Here is a 27,106-nt window from a genome sequence, read left to right as displayed (position 1 = left end):
GAATTCTGTGTTTCTTATAAGCCTAGTAAATCTGCTGAGGTACATTTCTATTTTGATGGCAGTTTCTTCATAGATGCAAAATACTAAACTTGGTCCTTCTTGGCCTTATAACAACTCTAGAATGGCACTTAAAAATTATTTAGGTATGTTTTGTATGGCTTATACACAGAGCTCATTACAACAAAGTAAATGTTGTTTTCATGATGTCTTTCCAAAGTGTGTGGAGAGCTTTACTGTAAAATGTAAAGTTTATATTCTGTCTCATGGAGCTGTTAAAAAGAGAAAAAGGCTGCACTATAATAACAAATTTGTGCAGTATCATCTTATGCCAACATTTGCAAGTATTTTGAGGCATGACATTAAAGTTCTGTGAGACAGGTTCTGTGTTGTGGAGTGGGGGTTTTTTAGCATACAAAGACCTGCATTTATTTTGGAAGAGGCATTCAGAGACTTTTTTTTTTAATGTCTTTCTTTAATGTCTTTTTCTAATGTCTTTCTGGCTTCTCCCAGCACCCTGAGGTCAGTGAGATACTAGTGTGATACATGCCTACCTCCTGTCTTGGGAGACAGTGCGTGTTAGAGGTGTACTCTTTCGTGGCTCCAGTAGCCTTCAGCCCACCCCAGGGTCACTGTTTTGCTTGAGCAGTGGCTCAGTCCCTTTCAGTCTAGAATGGCCAGGCTGGCAAAGAGCTCTTCCAGGGTTTATTTGGGCAAACAAGATTTAAGGAATATTCCTGTGAGTAGTCCAGCAGGAGGCAAGAACAGCAGTAACAAACATGCAGGTGTGGGCTGGAATGGAGAGAGCCTTTTCATCTGGCAGGTGTGTGTCCAGAAAAAGGTGTATCTCTATCTGAGGCCAGGCAGGGATGAGAAGAGATTAGAAGGCCTCTACCTAATATGGCTTGCATCCTTGTGAAGGCTGAAATGGAAAAGAATATTAACTGCAAAAGGACTGGAATGCCAAAAGCTGTTAAATGCAGAGTCTCCACTGTAACTTGGGTTCCCATTTTATGGCTGTGGGGTTGAAGCCCATAGCAGTGGGTAGGATCAGTCTCAAGGCACAGACTTTTCCCTCTTGACAACTCCCAGCTGATGAAAAGTAGGACTAGCTAATTCATGTTCCATTGAGTGCAACTGGCTCATAGTGATATTCCCATGAAGCCTGCTTTTTGACAGAAGGATCATAGAATCAACAAGGTTGGAAAAGACCTCAGAGATCATCAAGTACAACCTGTCACTCAGCACCTCATGACTACTAAACCATGGCTTAAAGTGCCATGTCCAATCCTTTATTGAACACCTCCAGAGATGGTGACTCCACCACCTCCCTGGGCAGCACATTCCAATGGCTAACAACGCTCTCTATGAAGAACTTCCTCCTTACCTCCAGCCTAAACTTCCCCTGGTGCAGCTTGAAACTGTGTCCTCTTGTTCTGGTGCTGGTTGCCTGGGAGAAGAGACCAACCCCGACCTGGCTACAAACTCCTTTCAGGTAGTTGTAGACAGCAAGAATTAGTATTCAGTATTCAGTATTCCTAAGGTTGGAAGAGACCTCAAAGATCATCGAGTCCAACCTGTCACAACAGACCACATGACTAGAGTAGGGAGGACACTACTGCCCACTGCAGGTTGAACTCACGACCTTCCCATTAAGGGTCTGATGCACTACCAAGCTGAGCCACCCTGCTCCCCCCCAAGGTCTTCCCTGAGCCTCCTCTTCTCCAGGCTAAGCAACCCCAGCTCCCTCAGCCTCTCCTCACAGGGCTTGTGCTCGAGACCTCTCCCCAGCCTCATTGCCCTTCTCTGGACACATTCAAGTGTCTCAATATCCTTCTTAAATTGAGGGGCCCAGATCTGGACACAGTCCTCAAGGTGTGGCCTAGCCAGTTTTGAGTACGGGAGCAGAATGACTTCCCTGCTCCTGCTGGCCACACTATTCCTGATACAGGGCAGGATGCCATTGGCATCTAGGGCAATAGATCAGCATCACATATGGGTGCTTGCAAGAAACACAGATCCATAAAGCCTCTCTGAAAGAGGGCAGCCTTGGCCGAGAAATGTCATACCAAAGGTTTCTTTCAAAGCATATACAATCAAGAGTCCTAATATAAGAATCTGCTTACCCTGACTTCAACATACTTAAAGGCCATGTAATTTTTTCCAAGTTTGCCAGGCAAGAGGCCTGTATTAACTTCAGAGTTACTAGCTGTCCATGTGGCCATTTTCTTGTGCTGCAAAGAAGCTGTCCATCTTTTGGATAGCTGAGGGTGAGCGCTGGTAGTTTTCCCTCTGTTAAACAACCTTTGTCTGACTTGAATTCAGTTTTGGTGACATTTCTCCCAGGTGGGGGTAGGGATGTGGGAGAGGAGTATGAGTGGGCAGGGCAGAGGGAGGAATCCCATACAGTGAAACAGGCTGAAGATGGATCTGCTAAACTGTTAAATAGAATAAATTCTCCACTGAAGGCAGAATGGCTTTTACCATGCCATTAAAGCTGTAGCTGCTACATTACTGCACTGTCATCTCTTGGAACATTATATCTGGAATGTCATTGAAAATATGTAGAACTTGAAGAAATGCATCTGGGAAGAGCACATTTGCATTTTCCAAGGGAGCCGTGGGAGGCGCCTGTGCTGCAGGACTGCTCTGAAGTTCTCCTGCTTGAAATGAATGACATTAGCTAGTGGTGAGATAATGTGACAGATCTTTCCCATAGCAGCTTTATGCTCTGGATACACTTGCAGCCTCCCCGCAGCCAAGCCGCTCTGCAGGGCGGGCAGCACTGCCTTGGGTTACATAAAAACTGTGGACCACATCCTGTCCCATGCTGCACAGGTGTTTGGCAAAGAAGTGCAGGATGGAAACGTGTCTTCTCTCGACCTGGCAGAAGGATAGGTCCCTGCTCAACATTCAGAGGAGCACCAGTGAGAGGACCATGCAGCTCTGCCTGCTGCTTCCCTGGCCCCAAGGGGGTGATGATCTGTTCTTAAGCAGATGTGCTTTGGCAGCCCTCTCTTGAGCACACTCCACCTTCTCAGAGTGACCACGTAGTGAGTATATCCCGTGACAGGATTATTTCCCTTCTGTCCTTTCCCTTGTCCAGAGCCATCCCAACTTCTCTGAGTACCAATTCCTAGGCCAGAGCTACAGGCTGGGGGGAGAGTGGCTAGAGAACAGCCAGATAGAAAGGGGCCTGGGGGTGCTGGCTGACAGATGGCTGAACATGAGCCAGCAGTGTGCCCAGGTGGCCAAGAAGGCCAATGGCATCCTGGCCCGCATCAGGAACAGTGTGGCCAGCAGGATCAGGGAAGTCATTGTGTCCCTGTACTCAGCACTGGTTAGGCCAGACCTTGAGTCCTGTGTCCAGTTCTGGGCCCCTCAGTTTAGGAAAGATGTTGAGTTGCTGGAATGTGTCCAGAGAAGGGCAACGAGGCTGGGGAGAGGCCTTGAGCACAGCCCTATGAGGAGAGGCTGAGGGAGCTGGGGTTGTTTAGCCTGGAGGAGAGGAGGCTCAGGGGAGACCTTCTTGCTGTCTCCAACTACCTGAAGGGAGGTTGTAGCCAGGAGGGAGTTGGTCTCTTCTCCCAGGCAACCATCATCAGAACAAGAGGACACAGTCTCAAGCTGTGCCAGGAGAAGCTTAGAATAGAACAGAATAGAATTGAATAAACCAGGTTGGAAGAGACCTTCAAGATCATCATGTCCAACCTACCATCCAACACCACCTAATCAACTAAACCATGCAACCAAGCACCCTATCAAGTCTCCTAAACACCTCCAGTGATGGTGACTCCACCACCTACTTGGGCAGCACATTCCAATGGGCAATCACTCTCTCTATGTGGAACTTCCTCCTAACCTCCTAGCCTAAACCTCCCCTGGCACAGCCTGAGACTGTGTCCTCTTGTTCTGGTGTTGGCTGCCTGGGAGAAGAGACCAACCTCTGCCTGTCTACAATCTCCCTTTAGGTAGTTGTAGCCAGCAATAAGGTCACGCCTGAGTCTCCTCCTCTCCAGGCTAAGCAATCCCAGCTCCCTCAGCCTCTCCTCATAGGGCTTGTGTTCCAAACCCCTCACCCGCTTTGTTGCCCTTCTCTGGACATGCTCCAGCAAGTCAACATCCTTCCCAAACTGAGGGGCCCAGAACTGGACACAGGACTCAAGGTGTGGCCTAATCAGTGCTGTGTACAGGGACAGAATGATCTCCCTGCTCCTGCTGGTCACACTGCAAGGCTTGAGTTCAGGAGAAAGTTTTTACAGGAAGAGTAATTGGCCATGGGAATGTGCTGCCCAGGAAGGTGGTGGATTCCCTGTCCCTAGAGGTGTTCAAGAGGGGATTGGATGTGGCACTTGAAGCCATGGTTTAGTAGTCATGAGGTGTTGGGTGACAGGTTGGACTTGATGATCTCTGAGGTCTTTTCCAACCTTATTGATTCTATGATTCTATGATTCTCCGGGTGGCTGTGGTAAGAGAAAGTGGGATTTTAACTCCAGAAGCTTGTGGTCTCCAAGGTCAGCCTGTAAGGGTAGATTCAGAATAATGCCAATCAGTGCAATTCCTTCAGTCACAGTGGCTCACCAGAGAAAGAACTTAGCAACCTCAAAGTTGCATTAAACCTAAACGTATTATAATATTTATTTCCCAAAGCTTTACAAAGCCACCTCTAAAATCTCATTTTGTAGCTTCTCATTTTGTTACCATCCTCTTGGTGCTACCTCTCTGGGAGGTCAGCTGACCAGTATGATCCTGCTTGCTGTACTAGAGAACGTGGTCTCTCCCTATGTATTCATCCTGGGAGTTACATTTGACATGATGTTTTCTCCCACAGGTGTGGGCACCAAGAGCTTCATACATCACATACTCAAGGTTAATTGAGTCAATGCACTGGGTTCCCTGCTCTCCAAGGTTCAATGAAAAACCACCTTGCATGTAAACCAGTAGAAAATATTGATGTCACAGGAATGGTGTTTGCTGTGTGAGCAGTGCCAAGATACTCTGTAATGCTGTAGTAAGGTTTTCCATTAGTGGGCCATGTTTTGCTGTTGTGTGGTGACAGTGTGCTTATAATATGTATTCATAGGAAATATTTGATGGTAGAGTTCTGCTTTTCAGTGAGCAAAATACAGTCACTTTCTTGACTTGCTAAGCAAATCTTTGTAAAATTACTGTCTGTCTCTTAATTCAATTGTTTGAGCTGCAGCTCTCAGGTGATGTAGTGGTGTGTTTTTTCCTGTAAATTAACCTTTTATAAAACATGGTTCTCTAGGTGGTCATGCCACAATGCAGTGGAGTCCTTACTACATAAATCTGATTCAGTGAGCAGAGAATCAGACCAACTGCCTTAATGAGTCAAAGTAATATCCCAAAGAAATTTAAAATGCATTATTATGAAGGGAGGTTGTAGCCAGGTGGGGGTTGGTCTCTTCTTCCAGGTTGCCAGTACTAGAGCAAGAGGACACAGTCTCAAGCTGCAGCAGGGGAGGTTTAGGCTGGAGGTTAGGAAGAAGTTCTTCACAGAAAGAGTGATTTCCCGTTGGAATGTGCTGTGTAGGGGGGTGGTAGAGTCACCATCACTGGAGGTGTTTAGGAAGAGACTGGATGGGGTGCTTGGTGCCATGGTTTAGTTGATTAGATGGTGTTGGATGATAGGTTGGACTCAATGATCTCAAAGGTCTTTTCCAACCTGGTCTGGTCTATTCTATTCTATTCTGTTCTGTTCTGTTCTGTTCTGTTCTAGTTATTCTTGTTTGTTTGGACCATAGGATCACAGCGAGCCTCTTCCCTTGCTGCATCAAGACTGGAACAGGCCATGTCTGAAATAACTATGCAGAGCAGTACAATGAAGCAGGGACCTGTGCAGCTGTGGACAGTTCTTCAACAAATTTGGTTGCAAGCTGGTAAGTGCTGGACAGTCTGCACTTTTTTCCTGCCATCAGAGAATATAATTGCAGAAGTATTAACAGAATATTTAAAATCAGTAGTTGCAAATCACCTTTTTCCAGCAGTTTCCTGTTCAGTATCTTTATTGATGAGCTGGATGAGGGGATTGTGTGCATCACCAGTAAATTTGAAGACGACACCAAGCTGGGGGCAGGAGTTGATCTGTTAGAGGGTTGGAGAGCTCTGCAGAGGGACCTTGACAGGCTGGACAGATGGGCACAGTCCAAGGGCGTGAGATTTAAAACAATGTAAGGGCCAGGTTCTACACATTGGCCACAACAACCCCATGCAGTGCTACAGGTTGGGGTCAGAGTGGCTGGAGAGCAGCCAGGCAGAGGGGGATAGTAGGCGGAACATGAGCCAGCAGTGTGCCCAGTTGGCCAAGAAGGCCAATGGCATCTTGGCCTTCATCAGGAATAGTGTGGCCAGCAGGAGCAGGGAAGTCATTCTGACCTGTACTCAGCACTGGTTAGGCCACACCTTGAGTGCTGTGTCCAGTTCTGGGCCCTTCAGTTTAGGAAGGATGTTGACACAGGATGCTGGAATGTGTCCAGAGAAGGGCAACAAAGCTGGGGTGCTAGGTTGGACTTGATGATCTCAAAGGTCTTTTCCAACCTGGTTAATTCTATTCTAGGCTGGAGGTTAGGAAGAAATTATACACAAGAGAGTGATTGCCCTTTGGAATGGGCTGCCCGGGAAGGTGATAGAGTCACCATCATTGGAGGTGTTTAGGAGGAGACTTGATGGGGTGCTTGGTGCCATGGTTTAGTTGATTAGATGGTGTTGGATGATGGGTTGGATGTGATATCAAAGATCTCTTCCAACCTGGTTTATCCTATTCTATTCTATTCTATTCTATTCTATTCTATTCTATTCTATTCTATTCTATTCTATTCTATTCTATTCTCACTTACTTGATTCAATATAACAAAACAAAAATACCAGTATAGTATGATTTTTTCCAACTTAACTCTATTTTTGCCATAGCACACAAAACACTTTAGTCATTATTAAAGTATGCTTTTAAAGGAAGAGGGTAGGTAGTTGGTAGGGACAATTGTTTTGATTCTCCTTTTCCTGTATGCTTCCTTGTAATAAGACTGGGCAAACCATGTATTAAATATTACTTAGACTATGAGCTTTCCAGTCTTTGATGAGGTTTAGGTGAAAATTGTTAAAAAGACCAAATCCTCCACTCATTTTATCCTTGATTGTTTTAATCTCCCAAGGCTTTGTAGGTTGCAAGTCAGTTTGAGACACTCATGCAGAGATTAGAATAGAATAGAATAGAATAGAATAGAATAGAATAGAATAGAATAGAATAGAATAGAATAGAATAGAATAGAATAGAACAGACTTACGAGGTTGGAAAAGACCTTTGAGGTCATCAAGTCCAACCCGTGACCATCTAACCCCAACACCATCTAATCAACTAAACCATGGCACCAAGTGCCTCATCCAGTCTCTTCTTAAGCATTCAGCAAAGATTTTTATGGCTGGTTTTGTGGGCCATTTCCTAACAAGCAGACTTCACAATATGCATGTCATTCTTTTTGTTCCAATTTGACAACTAAAGCACAAAAGAAGTTACCTTATGGAATGCATCTCCTTTAAGTTAATTACATGTTCCCTTAATGACTTGTGTATATGTGAATTGCAATGATGTGCTGTTGGCTTCAAAACCATTAGCAATATTTTGTGTAGTTCAGTTGATGCCTCTGATTTAAGGCTGCAGAGGAGGCTGGTGGGGAGCATAAAAAATGGAGTTTGATGAGAAATCAGGTGTCTGCTGATCCTCATCCTATAGATAGCTCTATGCAGTCTACATTTATGCTGCTGTGTGGAAAGACAAAAGTAATAAAGACTTAGTGCTTAGTGCTGTGAATTGCTGCCATTACTTTCCAGTGTAAATAGAGTGCTTTTCTCAAAGGTGTTAATTAATTCTTTTAGATAGAGTTTACTTTTGTAAGCTGTACCTTGTCTGTCCTATTCAATTGTGGTTTAGATCTATCAGATATTTTTAAAAGCTTTGCTTTGTTTCATGCTAACTTTTAACTGGATTTGAATCAGGATTGATACTCTGAAAATATGTACTGTGACTGCTTTGTAATTTCATTACTGAAGTCAGTTATTGCTGTGGATGCAGCTTAATGAGCACTTGGTGAGGTACTGCTCATCCTCTTCTCTCAGTAATGTGGATGTCTCAGTAATGGGATAAGGAGAGGTATTTTAGGTAGTCTTTACTGTCTGCAGAGAGGGGCACACCACCTGAACAATTAGAGGACTTCTTGGAAGTGAATCAGATCTTACACTGTCCTTAGTGAGTGCAGTAGTCCAAGATGGTGTCACTGACTCTCTGTACTTTCCTGTCTCAAAGGAGGGGAAAGGAGGATCTGGTATAGTCATAATAAGTAGCTCCCAAAATAGAGATATTAAATGAACAACAAATTAAACAGCAATGCATGATTAAGAACAGGGGAGGTAGTCACAGGCTTTTGTGTTACAGCTCACCCGGAGTTAAGAGCTGTGGAAAGCAACAGGCGATTAGCGTATCACTCCTAATACCTGCTCCAGAGTCCCTGCATATTCGTGAAAGAGCTGCATCAGTATGCTGTAGATTCCTATCAGGTTTAGCTTGGACTTGTCCTTTTTCAGTCAGTGACTCATCCTGTGACTCTAGGCAAGTTGCCTGACTCTTTCATACCTCAGTGTGCTAGCTCTAAAGGGAAAGAATGTTAATCTGCCTTTGGGAAATGACTTGGGTATTGTTTTTGTTGTCATTAACCCTTTAACCTTTATAGTATGAATCATAAATCTTTAGATAAAAATATTACTATTTCCTAACCTCTTACCGTTGTAAATTTATAACAAAACACCTGTCCTTTTCAGACAGAGGATGCAGCTTGCCATGTCTCCGTGTGTGGCTATGGATTTAGAGCACCAGGCCGCAGCTGTGCCTCTGGGCTCTGTTAGTGCCATTACAGTTCCCGTGCCTCTCTGTATCCCCAGGCATGAAAACGAATGATACCAATTTGATTTGGTCAGAACTTTCTGCACCGACATTAGAAAATGGTGTACAAAATCAGCTATCCCATAGCTATGTGAGGCTGTTCCTGTAGCCCTCCAGCAGCCAGGCTGGAGCCTGCATAGACTTGCCAAAGGGACTGTTAATGGGTGCTAACTATTGGATGATACTCAGGGGAATCCTGCAGCTGCAGTAGGAGCTTCTGTCTTGTAGAGAAACATCCTCAGGTCCCTTGGAGGTGCTGGAGAGCCCTTCTTGTGCTCCCAATGGGTCTCACAATTAGCACCTTTAATATTGTTTGAAGGCCAGGCTGTGAACTCTGTGCAAATAGTTAATCTCTTTTGTGCTGTGATAAAGATATTTATTTTGCACAGAAGAGGTCTTAGACTCTGTGGGTTTAATTGTAACTTTTCACAGTATCACAGTATCACAGTATAACTTAGGTTGGAAAGGACCTCAAGGATCATCGAGTCCAACCTATCAACACAGACCCCATGACTAGACCATGGCACCAAGTGCCACGTCCAATCTCCTCTTGAACGCCTCCAGGGATGGTGACTCGACCACCTCCCTGGGCAGCCCATTCGAATGATGAATGACTCGCTCGGTGAAGAACTTCCTCCTCACCTCAAGTCTAAACCTCCCCTGGCGCAGCTTGAGACTGTGTCCCCTTGTTCTGGTGCTGGTTGCCTGGGAGAAGAGACCAACCCCTTCCTGGCTACAGCCACCTTTCAGGTAGTTGTAGAGGGCAATGAGGTCACCCCTGAGCCTCCTCTTCTCCAGGCTAAACAACCCCAGCTCCCTCAGCCTCTCCTCATAGGGCTTGTGTTCAAGGCCTCTCACCAGCCTTGTTGCCCTTTCTGGGTTTATGACCAGCACAGCTGAGTAAGGAAGATAATAAAGGAGGAGGTCTGGCAATTCATATGCTAAATGCAGGTGTGCTGCACTGTAATGAATGCTGCACCTTGTCTTTCACTGCAACAATGCGTAGTAAACTTTGACAAGGTAATTTTTTCAGACATTCTGTAAGCAGCCAAAGAGCTACTCAATGAATCTGTGGCCTGTGGAAAGAATCCTCTTCTTTGCTTTCACACAGCAAAATAGAACTATGAATTCTCACAGTTAATCTTAAATCCAGACATCTCTTTTAGAATCTGTGGGGAGTACAGTCATCTGCAGCAGGGAACTTAGTACATTTCCTCAGTGGGCTTCCATGTCTTCCTGTTTTCTCTACAGGTAGTTACAATTAGCTCTGGAAGAGTACGAGTTCTGCTGTCCCCAAGGGCTAGAAAGGTTGTCCACTCCCTGCAGCGGGCATGCTTGGAATAGCAATAGGCATACTTTGTTTTCAAGTGCTCTGCATCAAGGACTGTTAACACAGCTTGTCTAGTCCCCTTTAACAATGCCTTAGTCCTCTTGAAATCTAATGGCTTCTTAAAAGGAGAGAGTAATTTTGTTAGACTTCAACATTAATAAGTCTAAACCTTGTTCTTGGCTTCAATTCTGAGAAACTGTTAATTGCAGGCCGTGCTCAGGAAGGGTGCTGCAGTGCACATGCTGTGGTGGTGCACCTCCAGCATAAGATGGTCCATATGCTCATTTCTCCCTTTTCTGCTCTTCATGAATGAGACCTTGACTTCAGCTTTGAGAAAAGAAACTTCTGTGGCACTAGTAATGCTTGTCAATTCCTTCCACGTCTTGTTGCAGCAAGAGCTGCGAGAGGAATCATAGAGATTGCTGGTTGTGATGCTTCACATGTTACCAAGAGAACTGTCTAACCTAGGAACTGTTTCTACCCCTTAATTAATTTTAAAAATCATTCCAATACTCCTCAGTTTTGTTTAGAAAATACAATCGTGCTGTACTAGCCATATGCTTTATTTATTTAGAGCATTTCAGAATGCTGCAAGCTGGGTTTAATAAGGATTCTAATACTCCAGCTCCTGTTGCTGTATTATTTTAAGCTTTACTTTTAACTACAATGTCTACTTTGTTTGTCTTTACTAGTACTTTATATCTGACAATTTAGCTTCTTGACTAACCCAATACTTTACCAAATATGGCCACTCACAGCAAAGTAGGTCTGGTAATTTGATCTCAGATTGGCTAAATGCCTGCTATGCACAGTCTCTGAACCTCACCAGGTAGACCTAAGGCTAATTTAAAGGAGCATTTAGAGAAAACCGACTAGGATAACTGTTTCATGTAGTCACAGTAGGACTGGAGTGGGCTGTCTGCTGTCTCTCTGCAATATCCTGAAGTTTACCGTAGGAAAAACTCTTGTAATGAACATGCCACAAACAAGAAATGTACAGGGAGCCAGTGTAGGCAGAGGACAGTGAGCTAATGGAAAAACATCTGCTCCCTCGAGTTATGTACAGCAGGAACTTTTCTTTTCCCCCCTTCACAATATGCTTGGGACTTATTTATTTTATTCTGCATGGGCCAGTTCCTGGGAAAAAGCTGTATTAATGGGGCCGGGCTTTGTTCTACCAGAATGTGTTGTTGCAGCTAGGGGGCTGGCCTAGAGCTGCACAGCAGGCACCTTGGCGGGAGCCAAGAGCACAGCCAGGCCCTCCCCCGCCCTCAGCTGACCCAGCACAGCTTGTTTGCACAGGTTGCATACAGGTGCTTAAATGCTCTTCCTTCCTGGAGCCTTTGGTGATCCTAAGCCCTGTCAAGTTGTTAGCTCTGATATTAAAGGCGTTTATCAGGTTTGGGAGGCATGTTTACGGACACTGCCAGAAAGCTGGGATCAGATACCATCCCATGATGCAGCACTACTTGTTGAAGCAATTCTAATATTTTTCTTTCTTTTTTTTTTAAAGTGCCTTCAAGTTTTAGAATTTCAAACATAGAACTTCCACATTCACTGCTTGAGTTGCTGAGCTCCATAAGCACTGGTGATTTTTGTGGCTCTTTACTGTGATGCAAAACAGTATGAAAAGCTGGAGCCTGGTGAGGGAAAGCAGGAGGGAGTCCTTTATTGCACAGCTGTTGCTGAGGAGAATAAAGATGTACTGCAAAGATGGCTGCCCTGCAGTGTTTACTTACTAGGAGGATTTAGGAACACTTCACAGTGCAGATAGAAGTAGTGAAGTGAGCTGATTTGGTTCCCTTTAAAATGTTACTCATGAGGCTGAGAGGCCAGCAGTGGTTCTGTAATCCTCCTGGTTTAGTAATCTCTGTCCTACACTTTTCTGGTACAGGATCACAAAATACCCTGTTTCTCTTCATCCAGATGTTCTCAGGGGGATACTAGGTTTTATTCTACACTTGCCAGCTTGGTTTATTTTATTTTTGAGGGAACTGGGGTTGTTTAGCCTGGAGAAGTGGAGGCTCAGAGGAGGCCTTATTGCTCTCTACAACTACCCGAAGGGAGGTTGTAGCCAAGAGGGGATTGGTCTCATCTCCCAGGCAATCAGCATCAGAACAAGAGGACACAGTCTCAAGCTGTGCCAGGGGAGGTTTAGGCTGGAGGTGAAGAGAAAGTTCTTCACAGAGAGAGTTGTTGGCCATTGGAATGTGCTGCCCAGGGAGGTGGTGGGGTCACCATCCCTGGAGGTGTTGAAGAGGGGATTGGACATGGCACTTGGTGCCAAGGTTTAGTAGCCAGGAGCTGTTGGGTGACAGGTTGGACTTGATGATCTTTGAGCTCTTTTCCAACCTTATTGATTCTGTGATTTTCTTTCAGCAATGAATTTGAAAAGTCAAAAAGAGTCTTGGCCTTATATTGGTGCTAAGCATTTTGGATTGCTTCCCCCATTCGTGAGGCTTCTGGATATTTCTCTTTCCTGGAGCAGGACACAAAACTTTGTGGACTGATAATCCATTAGGATGGGCAATCTTCAAAGAACATATGCCATTCCTGGAAATCTGGGACATACAAACATGCATGTGTGTGTTGGACACTTGCTAGTGAGGGAAACTGGCAGCAGCTCTTTGTTCACCAGTCAGTAGATCTTTTCCCAAGTGGTGGAGACAAAGCTGTTGCACTGTGGTACCCAGAGAACCACAGTGGAGGGTGCCAGATATTAGCATTTCCTCAGCTGCTCAGGAAGTCTGGGGGCAAATGATTAAATGTACACAGTCATGAAGAAGGAAGCAGGATGTTCTTCATATCAGAGACAGAAAAATTGCAGCGTCACTGTACATTAAGGGTTTCAAGGGACCTCCAGAGATTATCAGGTCCAACACCCCTGCCAAAGCAGGATCAACTAGGGTAGTCCACATAGGAATGCATCCAGAGAGGTTTTGAATGTGTCCAGAGGAGACTCCACAACCTCCCTGTTTCAGTGCTCCTTCACCCTCACTGTAAAGAAGATTCTCCTCATGTTGAGGTGAAATCTTCTATGTTCAAGCTTGTACCTGTTGATTCTTGGTTTATTATTATGCACCACCAAAAAGACCTTGGCCCCATCCACTTGACACCCACCCCTCAGGTATTTATACATATTGATGAGATCCCCTCTCAATCTTCTCTTCTCAAGGCTAAACAGTCCCAGGGATCTCAGTCTCTCTTCATAGGGGAATTGCTCAAGTCCCCTAATCATCCTTGTGGCTCTCCATTGGATTCTCTCCAGCAGTTCTCTTTCCTTCCTGAACCAGGGAGCCCAAAACTGGACACAGTATTCCAGGTGTGGTCTCACCAGGGCAGAGTAGAGGGGAGAAAAGAACTTCCCTAGACCTTCTGGACGCACTTTCATTTATGTTCTCATGGCCACAAGGGCACATTTTCGTCCCACAGAGAATTTGCTGTCTGCTAGGACCTCAAGGTCTTTCTCCATGGAGCTGCTTTCCAGCAGGACAGTCCCTGACCTGTGCTGGTGCCTTAATTATTATTCCTCCCCAGGTGCAGGACCCTGCACTTGTCCTTATTGAACTTCATGAAGTTTGCCTGCATCCAACTCTCCAACATGGCCAGATCTCACTGAGTGGCTGCACAGCCTGACAGGGTGTCAGCCATCCCCCCAGTTTTGGCTCAAACCCCTCATCTAGGTCATTGATAAAGATACTGAACAAAACTGGACCCAGTACTGATCCCTGGGGAATACCACCAGCCACAGGCTTCCAAGCTGACTCTGTGCCACTGATGATGACCCTCTGAACTCTGTTGTCAAGCCAGTTTGCAATCCACCTCGCTGACCAACCACCTGTGCCACATTTCCTGAGCTTTTCTATGAGGATGTTATGGGAGACAGTATCAAAGCCTTACTGAAGTCAAGATATGTGCTCTTCCCTATTTGGTTATGGTTTCATAGAAGGCTGTCAGATTAGCCAGGCAGGATCTCCTGTTGGTAAATCCATGTTGGCTACTCCTGATAACCTTCTTGTCTTCCATGTGGTTAGAGATGACCTCCAGGATGAGCTGTTCCTTCATCTTTCCAGAGTTGGAGGTGAGGCTGACAGGTCTGTAGTTGCTTGCGTCATCCTCCTTGCCTTGTTTGAAGACTAGAGTGACATTTGCTTTCTTCCAGTTGTCAGGCACCTCTCCTGTTCTCCATGGCTATTCAAACATAATGGAGAGAGGTTCAGTAACAGCATCAGCCAGCTCTCTCACCACTTGTGGATGCAACCCATCAGGGCCTATGGACTTGTGTCTTCAGTTGGTATAAAGATCTCTGACCTGGTCCTGACTGACCAGTGGAGTGGCCTCTTCCCTCCAGTTCTGCTCTCTGGCTTCCAGACACTGGGGTTCCTGAGGGCTGGTCTTAGGAGTAAAGCCTGAGTGATCATTTCAGCCCCTGTGAGACCCAAAGCTTAGGAATTTAAAGGCAGGTCCCTGGACTGCAGTTTATTACTGGTTATGTAATGCAAAGACAGCAGGATTTGAGGATGTAAATCTATTGCCTCATTCAAAAGAGCAAGTGGCTGAGCTTAGGTGGGTAGGAATATGGAGCAGTTTCTGCTCTTGATTTCTGTGTCAAAGGTTTGCATCAAATGAAATTATTGCAGTCAAGATACACCTTGAGGCATCTTTCATCTAATCTGCCCATGAATTGGTAAACTACTGCATGGCAGGGTGGTGTCATACATGGAACAATGAGTAAACATCACCTGTCAGAAAGGAAAGGCAGTGGGGGAACCATTTGTCAGCTGTTTCAGTAATGAGTGTTAATAGCTCCTGAAGGTAGATGACGTGGAACAGAAATCATCTCCTTACACATCCTCACAGGTGCTCTCACCTTCTTAAAGTGTGAAAGATCTGATCCCCTCTGTGCCACCCTGCTGGGCATCTGGTTGCCTTGTTGTCTCGGTCCAGAAAGGGAGATAGACTCAGTTCTTTTGATATTCCTGTGTTCTGAAATTAGAGACACAAATGAGGCCAAAATATCAACAGCCCTGAGGCTATTTATTACGTAAATAAAGTGGATGGATCAGAAGGGGAGAGAGAGAAAATAGGGAGAGAGAGAAGAGGAAAGGAATTATATTACCTCACCCCCCAAGACAGTTTGAGTCTGTGGAGGAAAGGTGCTGCAGCTTTGGCTGTAGAGGAGATGTTGGGTCTCTAGAGGAAGGGTGCTGTAACTTTGGCTGTAGAAGAGGTTGTCCTCTGAGCAGCCTCTTCAGCTCCATGTGTTGCAGCAGGTGGAACTTAGGACACAGAGAGAGGGTTCCTCTTGGTCTGCTTCTTCCAGGCTCCATGGTGATGTCTGCCATTTTTATCTCCTGGTATTCTCTCGGGTTTTCTTCAGAGCAGCATTGCCCCATGCTTTTCCTTCTCTCTTGTTTTTCTTCTCAGCAGCATTGTCCAGGTCTTTTCCTTCTGTGTTTTCCTTCTCCTGTGTTTTCCTTCTTCTGAGACGGTAGTTGCTCAGATCTTTTATACAGTTTTTAGGTATGTATATTCCAGACAGTATCTCTGCCCATTACTTCCAGGGCAGCTGCAGTCTGGTGAGCAATCTTTATCTATGCACCTTCCTGAGAGTCGTTCCAGTGGCGTCTGCCCAATACACATCAGCTATTGTCTGGGCAAGCAGCAAAGGTGATTCTATCTTTGTTGAGTCACATCAAGAGAGACAAGATTTAGTCTCTCACAATTGTGCTGGCCACTTTGCTATGCAGTAGCATTTCTGGGGTGGACAAAGAGCAGACAAGTGCTTTATATAGCCCTGGTGGGCACACACAACAAAGTGATTCAGAACAGTCTACTTGTAGCACTTAGGTGCTGGATCTTGGATAACAGCAAACAGGATTTGCAAGGACTGAAATTTTAACTCTTGGGTTGTTCACACTGCAGAAATAGCATTCAAATCTGCTTGCTTTTTGTTTTTTTGGCTAGACTGACATTTGCTGCTGTTTCTGTGGTGACAAGCACAATCACTCCTGACACCGCTTTGAAAAACTTAGGCAGGAAGTAGAGTCAGTGTTCAAGGTGATGGCAAGCAGCTCTGTTCCTCAGACGAGCACTGTGCTGCAGTCATGACTAGATTACACTGTTGTTACTTCTCTGGACTCCCTAACAGATCTCTCTCAAATTATTTATCTTTGGCATGAGAAAAAGGAGCCTAACTGTGGGAGAGCTGGCTTTGCAGCGCCCTGGAAAGGGCTCTTGGTGTGTGCGTTTGTAACTAATCTGGACAGTGAGTAGATAATATGCTTCTGGCAATTCTCACTTGATTAAGGATCTTTACTGGAGATGACCTTAAATGCTAGCAGAAACAACTGGAAGAGCTAGGAGCTTGTACTGGGACCTAATGATAATTTGAGTGGAGACATGTGCTGCTCTCAAGGACTGGGCCCAGCATAAAGACCCTGACCTAAGTATGAGTGGATGTCTAGTTGCAAGTCAAGATAAAGGAAGTCGTAGCTACTGCATTGTTTGGAAGAACAGTAGAGTAAGTTGTAAGAGAGTGCAAAAGGGAAGCATAAAATGAATATAAGAAAGAATTTAATCATGCTGGGCTGGACCTTGGAGTCTGCTTGATAGCTGCTGACCGTCTCAATGGGTGCAGGCTCAAGGTTCAGTTAGTGAATGAAAGGAGACACTGCACAATTCATCCTGTCTTTGAATACAGTGCACTGACTAAGCCCATGCCTATAGGTAAAAATGAGGAAATACTTCCTAATTGCTCCCAAAAGGCCAGTGGGTTGGAGATACATCCAGGACGGTCATCCCTCTTTGCTCAGTAGTATTTAGAGAGCATTTGGTGGTACTTAGTTTAAAACACAATGTAAATTTGTGTAAGTTCTTATGAAGATGGTGTTAAATCAAAGAAAACAAGGAAGCTTGCAAACCTTGGAGTTTTAGAACCAAAGCTGTCAGTACCATGAATGACATAGTCCAACAGTTGGAGGCTCATAAATGGTTTGCCTGAAGTATTGAGCCTTTCACACCATAAAACCTGCAGATCTTCTGTACCTGTGTCAGCCTGAGAAGATAGTCTCTGCTTTGGAGTGGAACTATGTCTCTAAAACAGAACTTCCTCACAAAGGCTGCAAATCTGGTTGGCACAACTGGGTGATATGAGGAGGTAGGCTGAACACCCTGGTGGACAGGAAACTACTAAGCCAGGTAAAACACAGGCAGGTGGTTTAGTACTTTCAGTACTATTGAGGGGGCATCTGTATTACCATGATAAATTTAATAACTCCTCCTTTTTGGGGTTTGATTTCTGCCTCTACTTATGTTTGTATTCCATGTTGCATAAGAGTACCTTGTTAATCTGTTAATAAAATGAGTATGCAATAGAAGTGAAAAATGAGTTTATAGAAAACACATTTTAATGCAGTCCTAAACAATTTCCCCTAATGGCTATTTTTAGCTGGGTGGGTGCACTCCTTTCATAACCCAAAGGCACCTCTCTCTCGTTCTTTTATTATGCAAATTAAGCCTCCCACACCATTAAATCTTTGTGTTGACTATTGAGCCTGCGAAGAAACGGACTGAACTTTCATCTGCTACATTGCCATACCATACAATATAGCTTGTAGATCTTATTTAGATTCCATGTTGCAGGACTTCCTTTAGACAATTGCTATTACCAGAGAAGATTTACAGGCACCGCTGGAAGAAAGGCTAAGTGCTCTCCATTTTGTATGCATTGAAACACCAACTGTGCAAGATTTCACCTCCAACCCCCTTTGCTCCCAGTTACTTTCTGAAATGAAGCAAACCACATTAGGCTGTTAGTTGCTAATAGAGCTTCTAATATGAAAATACCCAGGACTTCTGCTGACTTCAAACAGTGCCAAGATTTCACCCCTTCTTTTGTGCCACAAAGTTTGTGCTTACTTTGCAAGTGAAGTGTTTCTCTTCAAGCTTGGAAACATCACTTTGCACATCCCTGTCCTTATTACTGCCTCATACACAGCAGCAGCTGCTATGCAGCACTTGGCAAGAAAGTGTTTGGTTTCTTGGGAAGTGCAAATAAAATACTGTCCTCCCACAAACCTTTGCATAAGACTGTGCACATACTCATCTTGGTGAGGTACATGGCCTTGCTTTCTGTTCTTATAGATAGCTGCAGTCTCTTGGAGCCAAGGGATGGGATGCATGCTGAGATTGTATAACGATTAACAAGAGAATGTACATGAGTCATTCTTAAAGAGTATAGCTCTTACCAAGGAACTAATGGTGACAGCCTTGGAGAATGGCATTTATCTGTAGCACAACCTAGGGATGGATAAGAAATTGTCAAGCATTTTCTTGACAGTGTCTCACCCTTCTCCTCGAAGAAAAGCTTCAGAAGTGAAAAGGGTGTATGGCCATGCTGTCATTTGAGTACATGATCGTTTTCAGTGTGCCAGTAGAAGTGCTATTTGTGATCCCAGTCTCCTGTCAGGTAGGCCAAGGAGGAGTCTTTCCATGGTGTCAGGCAGGGACTGCCTTTGGGATGCTCTTCCTGCTGTGAAGCTCCCTGTCGTTGTGCTGGGTTACAACCATCCTGTGGGGAGGAGAAGGGGCCTGAAAGAGCCCAGCACATCAGGAGGACAAAAGAAACTTGATCCAGGTGGGCAGACAAGGACTTAGTTTTCCTTCTCCCAGGAGGAGGGGTCCCCCAGGTCAAAGGTGGTCTATTCCACTCCTCCTTCCTGCCCAGCAAGCCTATAAAAAGGAGGACATTTGGTACTGTTACCCTCATCTCCTGCTTTGCCTGCTCAAGAGGATGTCAGCTACTTGCTGGTTCCCTGCACTGGCCACCTGGTTGGGCCTGGTTCTCTCCAACCTGTGTCCATACATTCTAAAGGACTGAATCCACTTACATCCAGGGAAATGTAAGGCCATCCAGGCTTGGTTTTGTATATTTTCCTATTTATCCTTATCTTTTACCATTGTAAACCCTGCCTGTTATTGCTATATATCCATATATAGTTAAAAACTTTACTTTTCCTACTTCCAAACTGACTCCATACTATTTCTTTTGTAGATTCACCTCTTTCTCTTTTCCCTACCTCTCTCCACCCCCCTTTTTTTTCTTCATCTTTTCTCCTTTTTTTTTTATAATTTCCCTTTCCTTACCATAGAATCACAGAATCAATAAGGTTGGAAAAGAGCTCAAAGATCACCAAGTCCAACCTGTCACCCAACACCTCATGACTACTGAACCATGGCACCTAGTGCCACATCCAATCCCCTCTTGAACGCTTCCAGGGACAGTGACTCCACCACTTCCCTGGGCAGCACATTCCAATGGCCAACAACTCTCTCTGTGAAGAACTTTCTCCTCACCTCCAGCCTAAACCTCCCCTGGCACAGCTTGAGACTGTGTCCTCTTGTTCTGGTGCTGGTTGCCTGGGAGAAGAGACCAAACCCCACCTGGCTACAACCTCCCTTCAGATAGTTGTAAACAGCAAGAAGGTCTCCCTTGAGCCTCCTCCAGGCTAAACAACCCCAGCTCCCTCAGCCTTTCATCATAGGGCTGTGTTCCAAACCCCTCACCAACTTTGTTGCCCTTCTCTGGATACGTTCAACAGTCTCAATGTACTTCTTAAACTGAGGGGCCCAGAACTGGACACAGTACTCAAGGGGTGGCCTAACCAGTGCTGAGTACAGGGCACAATGACTTCCTTGCTCCTGCTGGCCACACTATTTCTGATCCAGGCCAGGATGCCATTGGCCTTCTTGGCCACCTGGGCACACTGCAGGCTCATGTTCAGCCTACCATCGACCAGCACCCTTAGGTCCCTCTCTACCTGGCTGCTCTCCAGCCACTCTGACCCCAGCCTATAGCACTGCAGGGGGTTCTTGTGGCCAAAGTTCTGCAGCTGGCACTTGGCCTTGTTGAATGCCATCCTGTTGGACTCTGCCCATCTGTCTAGCCTGTCAAGGTCCCTCTGCAGGGCTCTTCTACCCTCTGACAGATCAACTCCTGCCCCCAGCTTGATGTCATCTGCAAATTTACTGATGATGGACTCAATCCCCTCATCCAGATCATTAATAAAGATATTGAACAGGATGGGGCCCAGCACTGATCCCTGGGGGACACCACTAGTGCCTGGCTGCCAGCTGGATGTGGCATCATTCACCACCAGTCTCTGGGCTCAGCCTCCAGCCAGTTCCTAACTCAGCTCAGGGTGCTGCTGTCCAAGCCATGGGCTGACAGCTTGGCCAGGAGTTCACCTCAGGGAAAGGAAAAGGGGGTGAGGGTGGAATTCTCAATTAGTTATCATCTGAGCTCTTAAACTCCAGTCAAGGCTCAAACCAGCACTGCCATTAGGTCAAATCTCCACAGTTACCTGGATCTACCACTAGTCTGAAAGTGGCAGAGTTTCAAATCTGTTTTCAGAGGAATTTTCACCAACACAGAGACTTCCTGAGAATATTTACCACCTTTAAAGTCAGAGCATTTCCGCAGTGCCTAATGTCAGAATTATTGCCCATTGGAATGGGCTGCCCGGGGAGGTGGTGGAGTCACCATCATTGGTGGTGTTCAGGAGGAGACTTGATAGGGTGCTTGGTTGCATGGTTTAGTTGATTAGGTGGTGTTGGATGATAGGGTGGATACGATGATCTTGAAAGTCTCTTCCAACCTGGTCTATTCTATTCTATTCTATTCTATTCTATTCTGTTCTGTTCTGTTCTGTTCTGTTCCGTTCCATTCCATTCCATTTACCTGAGTCTGGAGCCCAGTGTATTGTGTAGAAGACAAACCTGTTATGGACCAAAGAGCAATGGCTGCTGTATGAAGAGAGTTATTTTATATACAGAAGTGCATTCATGTGTACATAGATATATATATATAAAAAAACCAGTTTCCCATTTCAGTTATGTGTGGCAGTGAAAATTGTCTCTTTTGAAGTCTTTTGCATGAATCTAATGCATAATAAACCTAGAATTAGAATAGACTATTTCAGTTGGAAGGAACCTGCAGCAGTCATCTAGACCAACGCTGTGATCATCTAGTCCAAATCCTGAGAAATGTCAGTTTAACCATGCGCTGTGTCATGAAACGTGTTTAACATGAAATTTGCTTTATTAACAAACTGATAGTCAAGGATGTAAGTATGCCTGTTGCGTTATTTTTTTTGCTGAGAAAACCACTAAGATAGTTGCTGATAGTTAAAGAAAGTTAATGACTAAGCAGTGTATTGCAAGACCTCTGCTTTGTTTTTCTGTACAGTGTATATGAGGAAGTAAATGTGCAAACACACAATATAAATAAGTCTCTGTGATAAAAGCCTTTTGATTCTAATAGAATCAATAAGGTTGGAAATTACCTCAGAGATCATCAAGTCCAACCTGTCACCCAACACCTCATTACTACTAAACCATGGCTCCAAGTGCCACATCCAGTCCCCTCTTGAACAGCTTCAGGGGCAGTGACTCCACCACCTCCCTGGGCAGCACATCCCAATGGCCAATAATAGTTTCTGAAAAGTTGAGACAGCTATGTCACGAACTAGAGAAGCACAGAGAAACATGTTTAATCATCTTAAAATGTGGAAACACTCTTCTGAATAAGTTATCTAATGTCCAGTGCAGTCAGATGTAAGCTGTTCCTCTGACATGGTTTAAAATTCTCAGCAGGGGGTGGTGGCTGATCCTGTTCTTTCTCCCTAGCTTATTTGGATGTACATGATGGCTCCAAGTGGATACCAGCCGTGCTTCCTTAGGGCTCAGTTCAGTACTGGTTACATTCCTGAGTGAGAAATCCCTGAGGCCACCCTCTGTCAGGAGGACACCTAAAGGTGTTCATGAACATCTGTATAGAGCCCTTAGTGCTGAAAAAGAGCTCCATTCAGTGAACCCACTGGTGAGAGTAAGCACTAACCATAGTAGTAAGGACTGTGCAGGATCATCACCTCAAGTGTTAATGTGCTTAAGAAAGGTGTTATGTAATTAATGTGAAGAAAGATCTCTGACTTATTTCAACTAATGATGGGGTGATTGCTGGGTTTTGTTTTTGTGTTTTTTAGCTGAACTCTTCATGGAACAACAGCATCTCAAAGAAGCAGGCTTTTGTATCCAGGAGGCAGCTAGTCTTTTCCCCACATCTCATGCTGTACTGTACATGCGTGGGAGGCTTGCAGAGATGAAAGGCAATTTGGAGGAGGCTAGGCAATTGTATGATGAAGCACTCACAGTGAATCCAGCTGGAGTGGAAATTATGCACAGCCTGGTGAGTTTGCAGGGGCTCAGCTCCATTATAGTATTTATGTTCCTGATTAACTGTAATAAGAGGGGAGAGGGGTCATGCTTGCTCTGGGTGCCATTGTCTTCCTAATCCTGAGAGCAAGTGACTGTTCCAAGAATAAATAGGGTAGCTTGAACCTCTATTTTTAAGACTGCATTGAATGTTTTTAACTAATTAGGACTTGTGTCAAGACCAAATAATTTAATTGACAAAGGCTGATAGTTTTGGAAGTCAATTCACTGCTTTGTCTTTTCTGCTTTTCCTACTGACTGTTATGCATTTTAAATAAGCATTACACTGATGGTTGACAGATCCAAACTCAATAACTGTGAAATACAGATATGTACAGCATTTGTAAACTTTGGCCTGGAGTCTGGTATCTACTCAAATCAAGGTAAACTGTGAGTTTGTGATAAAAGAATCTGTTACTGTCTTAAACTGTGGTTAGGCTCCAACCTTGAGTAGGGACAGTGACTCCACACTTGTGGCTTGTTTTTTTTAGTAGCACTCCTCTCCAGCACCTATTTTTCTTGTTGCACCATCTCCAAAACAAACTCATTTACAGACACAGGGCTTAGAGCTCAATAATAGTAATACTGAGCCCTTTGTGGAAACCCAAACTCGGTTTCTCTTGTGTATGAAGGGCTTGAGTCAGTCATCAGTAAATTTCCAGATGACACCTAGTTGGGAGCAGGTGTTGATCTGTTAGAGGGCAGAAGGGCTCTGCAGAGGGATCTTGCCAGGCTGGACAGATGGGCAGAGTCCAAGGGCATGAGGTTTAACACATCTAAGTGCCAGGTTCTACACATTGGCCACAACAACCCCATGCAGTGCTACAGGCTGGGGTCAGAGTGGCTGGAGAGCAGCCAGGCAGAAAGGGACCTGGGGGTACTGGTTGACAGCTGCCTGAACATGAGCCAGCAGTGTGCCCAGGTGGCCAAAAAAGCCAATGGCATCCTGGCCTGCATCAGGAATAGTGTGGCCAGCAGGATCAGGGAAGTCATTGTGCCCCTGTACTCAGCACTGGTTAGGCCACACCTTGAGTCCTGTGTCCAGTTCTGGGCTCCTCAGTTTAGGAAGGACATTGAGACTCTTGAATGTGTCCAGAGAAGGGCAACGAGGCTGTGGAGAGGCCTTGAGCACAGCCCTGTGAGGAGAGGCTGAGGGAGCTGGGGTTGTTTAGCCTGGAGAAGAAGAGGCTCAGGGGAGACCTTATTGCTGTCTACAACTCCCTGAAGGTAGGTTGTAGCCAGGTGGGGGTTGGTGTCTTCTCTCAAGCAACCAGCACCAGAACAAGAGGACACAGTCTCAAGCTGCACCAGGGGAGGTTTAGGCTGGAGGTGAGGAGAAAGTTCTTCACAAAGGGAGTCATTAGTCATTGGAATGTGCTGCCCAGGGAGGTGGTGGAGTCACCATCCCTGGTGTTCAAGAGGGGATTGGATGTGGCACTTGGTGCCATGGTCTAGTCATGAGGTCTGTGGTGACAGGTTGGACTTGATGATCTTTGAGGTCTCTTCCAACCTTGGTGATTCTGTGATAAAGGGTGGCTACCAGGACAAGGGAGACTTCCGTTTTACAAGGAGTCAAGGGATACTGGGTGCAAGTTACTCCTGGGGAGATTCTGATTGGAATCCAGGAGAAAAATTTTCACCATGAGCAGTTAAACATCAGAAACATCTCCCAGCAGAGGCAGAGGATTCCACTCCATTGGATAGGTTTAAGACTCAGCTTGACAGGGTGCTGGGCCAACTCATTTCAACTACACTATCGCCTAGAAGGCTTGGACCAGATGATCTTGGGGTCCCTTCCAACCTGGCATTCTGTGATTGTGTGAAATCAGAGCAGTAAATCAACAAGGTGCCTTGTTAACTGTAGCCCTTGCTAGATCTCTCTGGAATTTTAGAAGTCTTGCTTGACTAATTAGATTTTTACAGGCATTCTATATCCTTGTGATTGCTTTGTGTCTTTGCTAGCAGATTTGTACTTCCTAGTATAAATCTGGACCTGATGAGGTTTGCAGGCAATTCCAAAACTGAAGGTGGGGTATCAATGCACAAGATGCACAAGATGACAAATGTAAAGTGAAATCATGATTGAGAGAACCAACAGGCAAGGGCTGAGATACTTGGTGATAATAAATGTTCAGTACAAACCCAGCAAATGACTAGCTGGTACATGTGTCAAAGGAAGGTGACAAAACTGCTATGCACATACCAGATTTATGTGGGGCAATAATATTACTTTGTTGCTGTGATCCCACCCTTACCAAATCAGTCAGTAAATACCTGCCAAGATGGAATGGCATTCTTTGCTCAGTTAGCATCATGATTTCAGACAAGTCACTGATATCAGAGCCAGCATTGAGTTAGGTGCCAACATGATTCTAATAGCTTTCATTTTGGTCTTATTTTATGGGCAGAGCCACATACTGTGTCTTCCCATTTCATCTGCTTGCAATTTTGTGAAACTATAGTAAATTGGAATAAAAATGTCTGCACATCTGAGATGCACATCTGAGATGCACATCTGTTCTGGCCCAGCTTATGCTGGAAAATGTCACCCAACATGGCCTCACTATTTCTGAAAATCAGGCTAAAGAATCATAGAATACATTTTTCTTGAGCTTGGAGGAGGTAATGTTTGAATATTAAGCATCTCTCTTGGGCCCCTCTTCCCTCTAGAGCCCTAGCCCATTGGATACTGCTAAGTAGAGTCCTGAAGAGGGCAAAGTTAGCCCTCTTAATATCTGGACTTGACATTTTACTTATCACCCTGCTTCTTTGTCTAGTGATATTAAACTCTAATGTGTCATGGGCACTACAGTAAAGACTACCCCCAATCTTACCATCTACAGCCAGTCTTGCTTTGTTAACACCAGGTCCAGCATCACACTCCTCATTGTTGGTCCTTCAACTACCTGGGAAATTATATTTGGCTAAGCTGTCATATGAAGACATAGAAATCCTTTCTTTGACTGTAGGTAGTGACACATGTTTGGAGTGAGGGGACAAGAAAACCCAAAAGGTGCTCTTCCAACAGAAGCATTTTTATGTCACCTTTATAAGTGGCAGCCTTACTGCCTAAAAGATCATAGAATCATAGAATCAATAACGTTGGGAAAGACCTCAGAGATCCTCAAGTCCAACCTGTCACCCAACACCTCAAGACTACTAAACCGTGGCTTCAAGTGCTACATACAATCCTTTACTGAACACCTCCAGGGACGGTGACTCCACCACCTGCCTGGGCAGCACATTCCAATGGCCAATCACTCTTTCTGTGAAGAACTTTCTCCTCACCTCCAGCCTCAACTTCCCCTGGTGCAGCTTGAGACTGTGTCCTCTTGTTCTGGTGATGGTTGCCTGGGAAGAAAGACCAACCCACACCTGGCTACAACCTCCCTTCAGGTAGTTGTAGACAGCAAGAAGGTCTCCCCTGAGCCTCCTCTTCTCCAGGCTAAGCAACCCCAGCTCCCTCAGCCTCTCCTCACAGGGCTGTGCTCCAAACCCCTCCCCAGCTTTGTTGCCCTTCTCTGGACACCTTCCAGCAACTCAACATCTTTCCTAAACTGAGGGGCCCAGAACTGGACACAGTACTCAAGGTGTGGCCTAACCAGTGCTGAGTACGGGTCAGAATGACCTCCCTGCTCCTGCTGGTCACACTATTGCTGATCCAGGCCAGGATGCCATTGGCCTTCTTGGCCACCTGGGCACACTGCTGGCTCATGTTCAGCCTACTATCAATGATGATAGGTAACACTGGATAAGACTGGATAGATAAAGAGTAAGGTTAAGTAACCAGGCTGAGACATGTGGGTTAGAGGGTGGGCATGTTGGAAATGATGAATTCAAGGGGTCACTCTTACAAGAGAGAAAAGGGAGCATGATCTACTCCATAGCCTTTAGTCTCCTTAAAATACTGCATCCTGTCATCCTGGCACCAGCAAATACCTAGTGCCAATCACTTGCTTAAGCATGTGCCTCTTCTTGTTTAGCTTGGCCGTGCTGGCAGCCTGTGGTTTACACCTGTAAAATAGCAAAGGTCTGGTTTATCCCTGCTGTTATGAGTCATGGCAGTAGTTGCAAGATGCCTCATAATGGCATTCCTTTGTATACTTTTCCAAAAGCTAGGAAATTGCACATAACAAGTTAGAAGCATTTGATGAGTGCTATAGAAAAGCCTGTAAAGAAATTAATCATTTTGCCTTCAGAACCGAGATGGAATAACATGCAGTAAAGAAGACTTTTAGGGCTATGCATCAAATAAAAGGGGCAAAACCAAACTGCTGAATAGCTGCTAGCTAAGTGATTTTGCTCTGTGTACTGAATGAGACTGTCCCCCCCGTGGAAAGCTTACCACTGGGTTTATGCAATTGAGGACAAAATGTAACAAGTGGTAAATTCTCCCCCAGGCCATCATAAGAAGACTGAATGCCTTTCTGAAATGTATGTATTAGCCGAGTACTAGCTGTACTGTTACTGAAATTACAAGTTCTTGAGCACATTATGTTCAGTCCCTTACCAAAGGGAAATCCTGTGTCTTAGATGATGCAGCAGGCCAAGCT

General features: G+C 45.1%; 1 protein-coding gene across 1 annotated transcript in view; it reads left to right on the top strand.

Moving 5' to 3' along the window:
* LOC137460588 (tetratricopeptide repeat protein 7A-like) overlaps positions 1-27,106 on the top strand; it is a gene marked incomplete at its 5' end in the record, with an annotated part of 84,524 nt that overhangs the window by 8,578 nt on the left and 48,840 nt on the right. Inside the window, 2 exons of the mRNA XM_068170841.1 lie at positions 5,763-5,897; positions 22,325-22,527. Coding sequence (XP_068026942.1) covers positions 5,763-5,897; positions 22,325-22,527 — 338 coding nt within the window. The remainder of the gene's footprint in view (positions 1-5,762; positions 5,898-22,324; positions 22,528-27,106) is intronic.

The sequence above is a fragment of the Melanerpes formicivorus genome, unplaced genomic scaffold, assembly GCF_026170545.1.
Source record: "Melanerpes formicivorus ecotype bairdi unplaced genomic scaffold, bMelFor1.0.p_v2 SCAF_669, whole genome shotgun sequence".
In the NCBI taxonomy this organism is placed as follows: Eukaryota; Metazoa; Chordata; class Aves; order Piciformes; family Picidae; genus Melanerpes; species Melanerpes formicivorus.
This window is presented reverse-complemented; position numbering and strand designations above follow the sequence as displayed.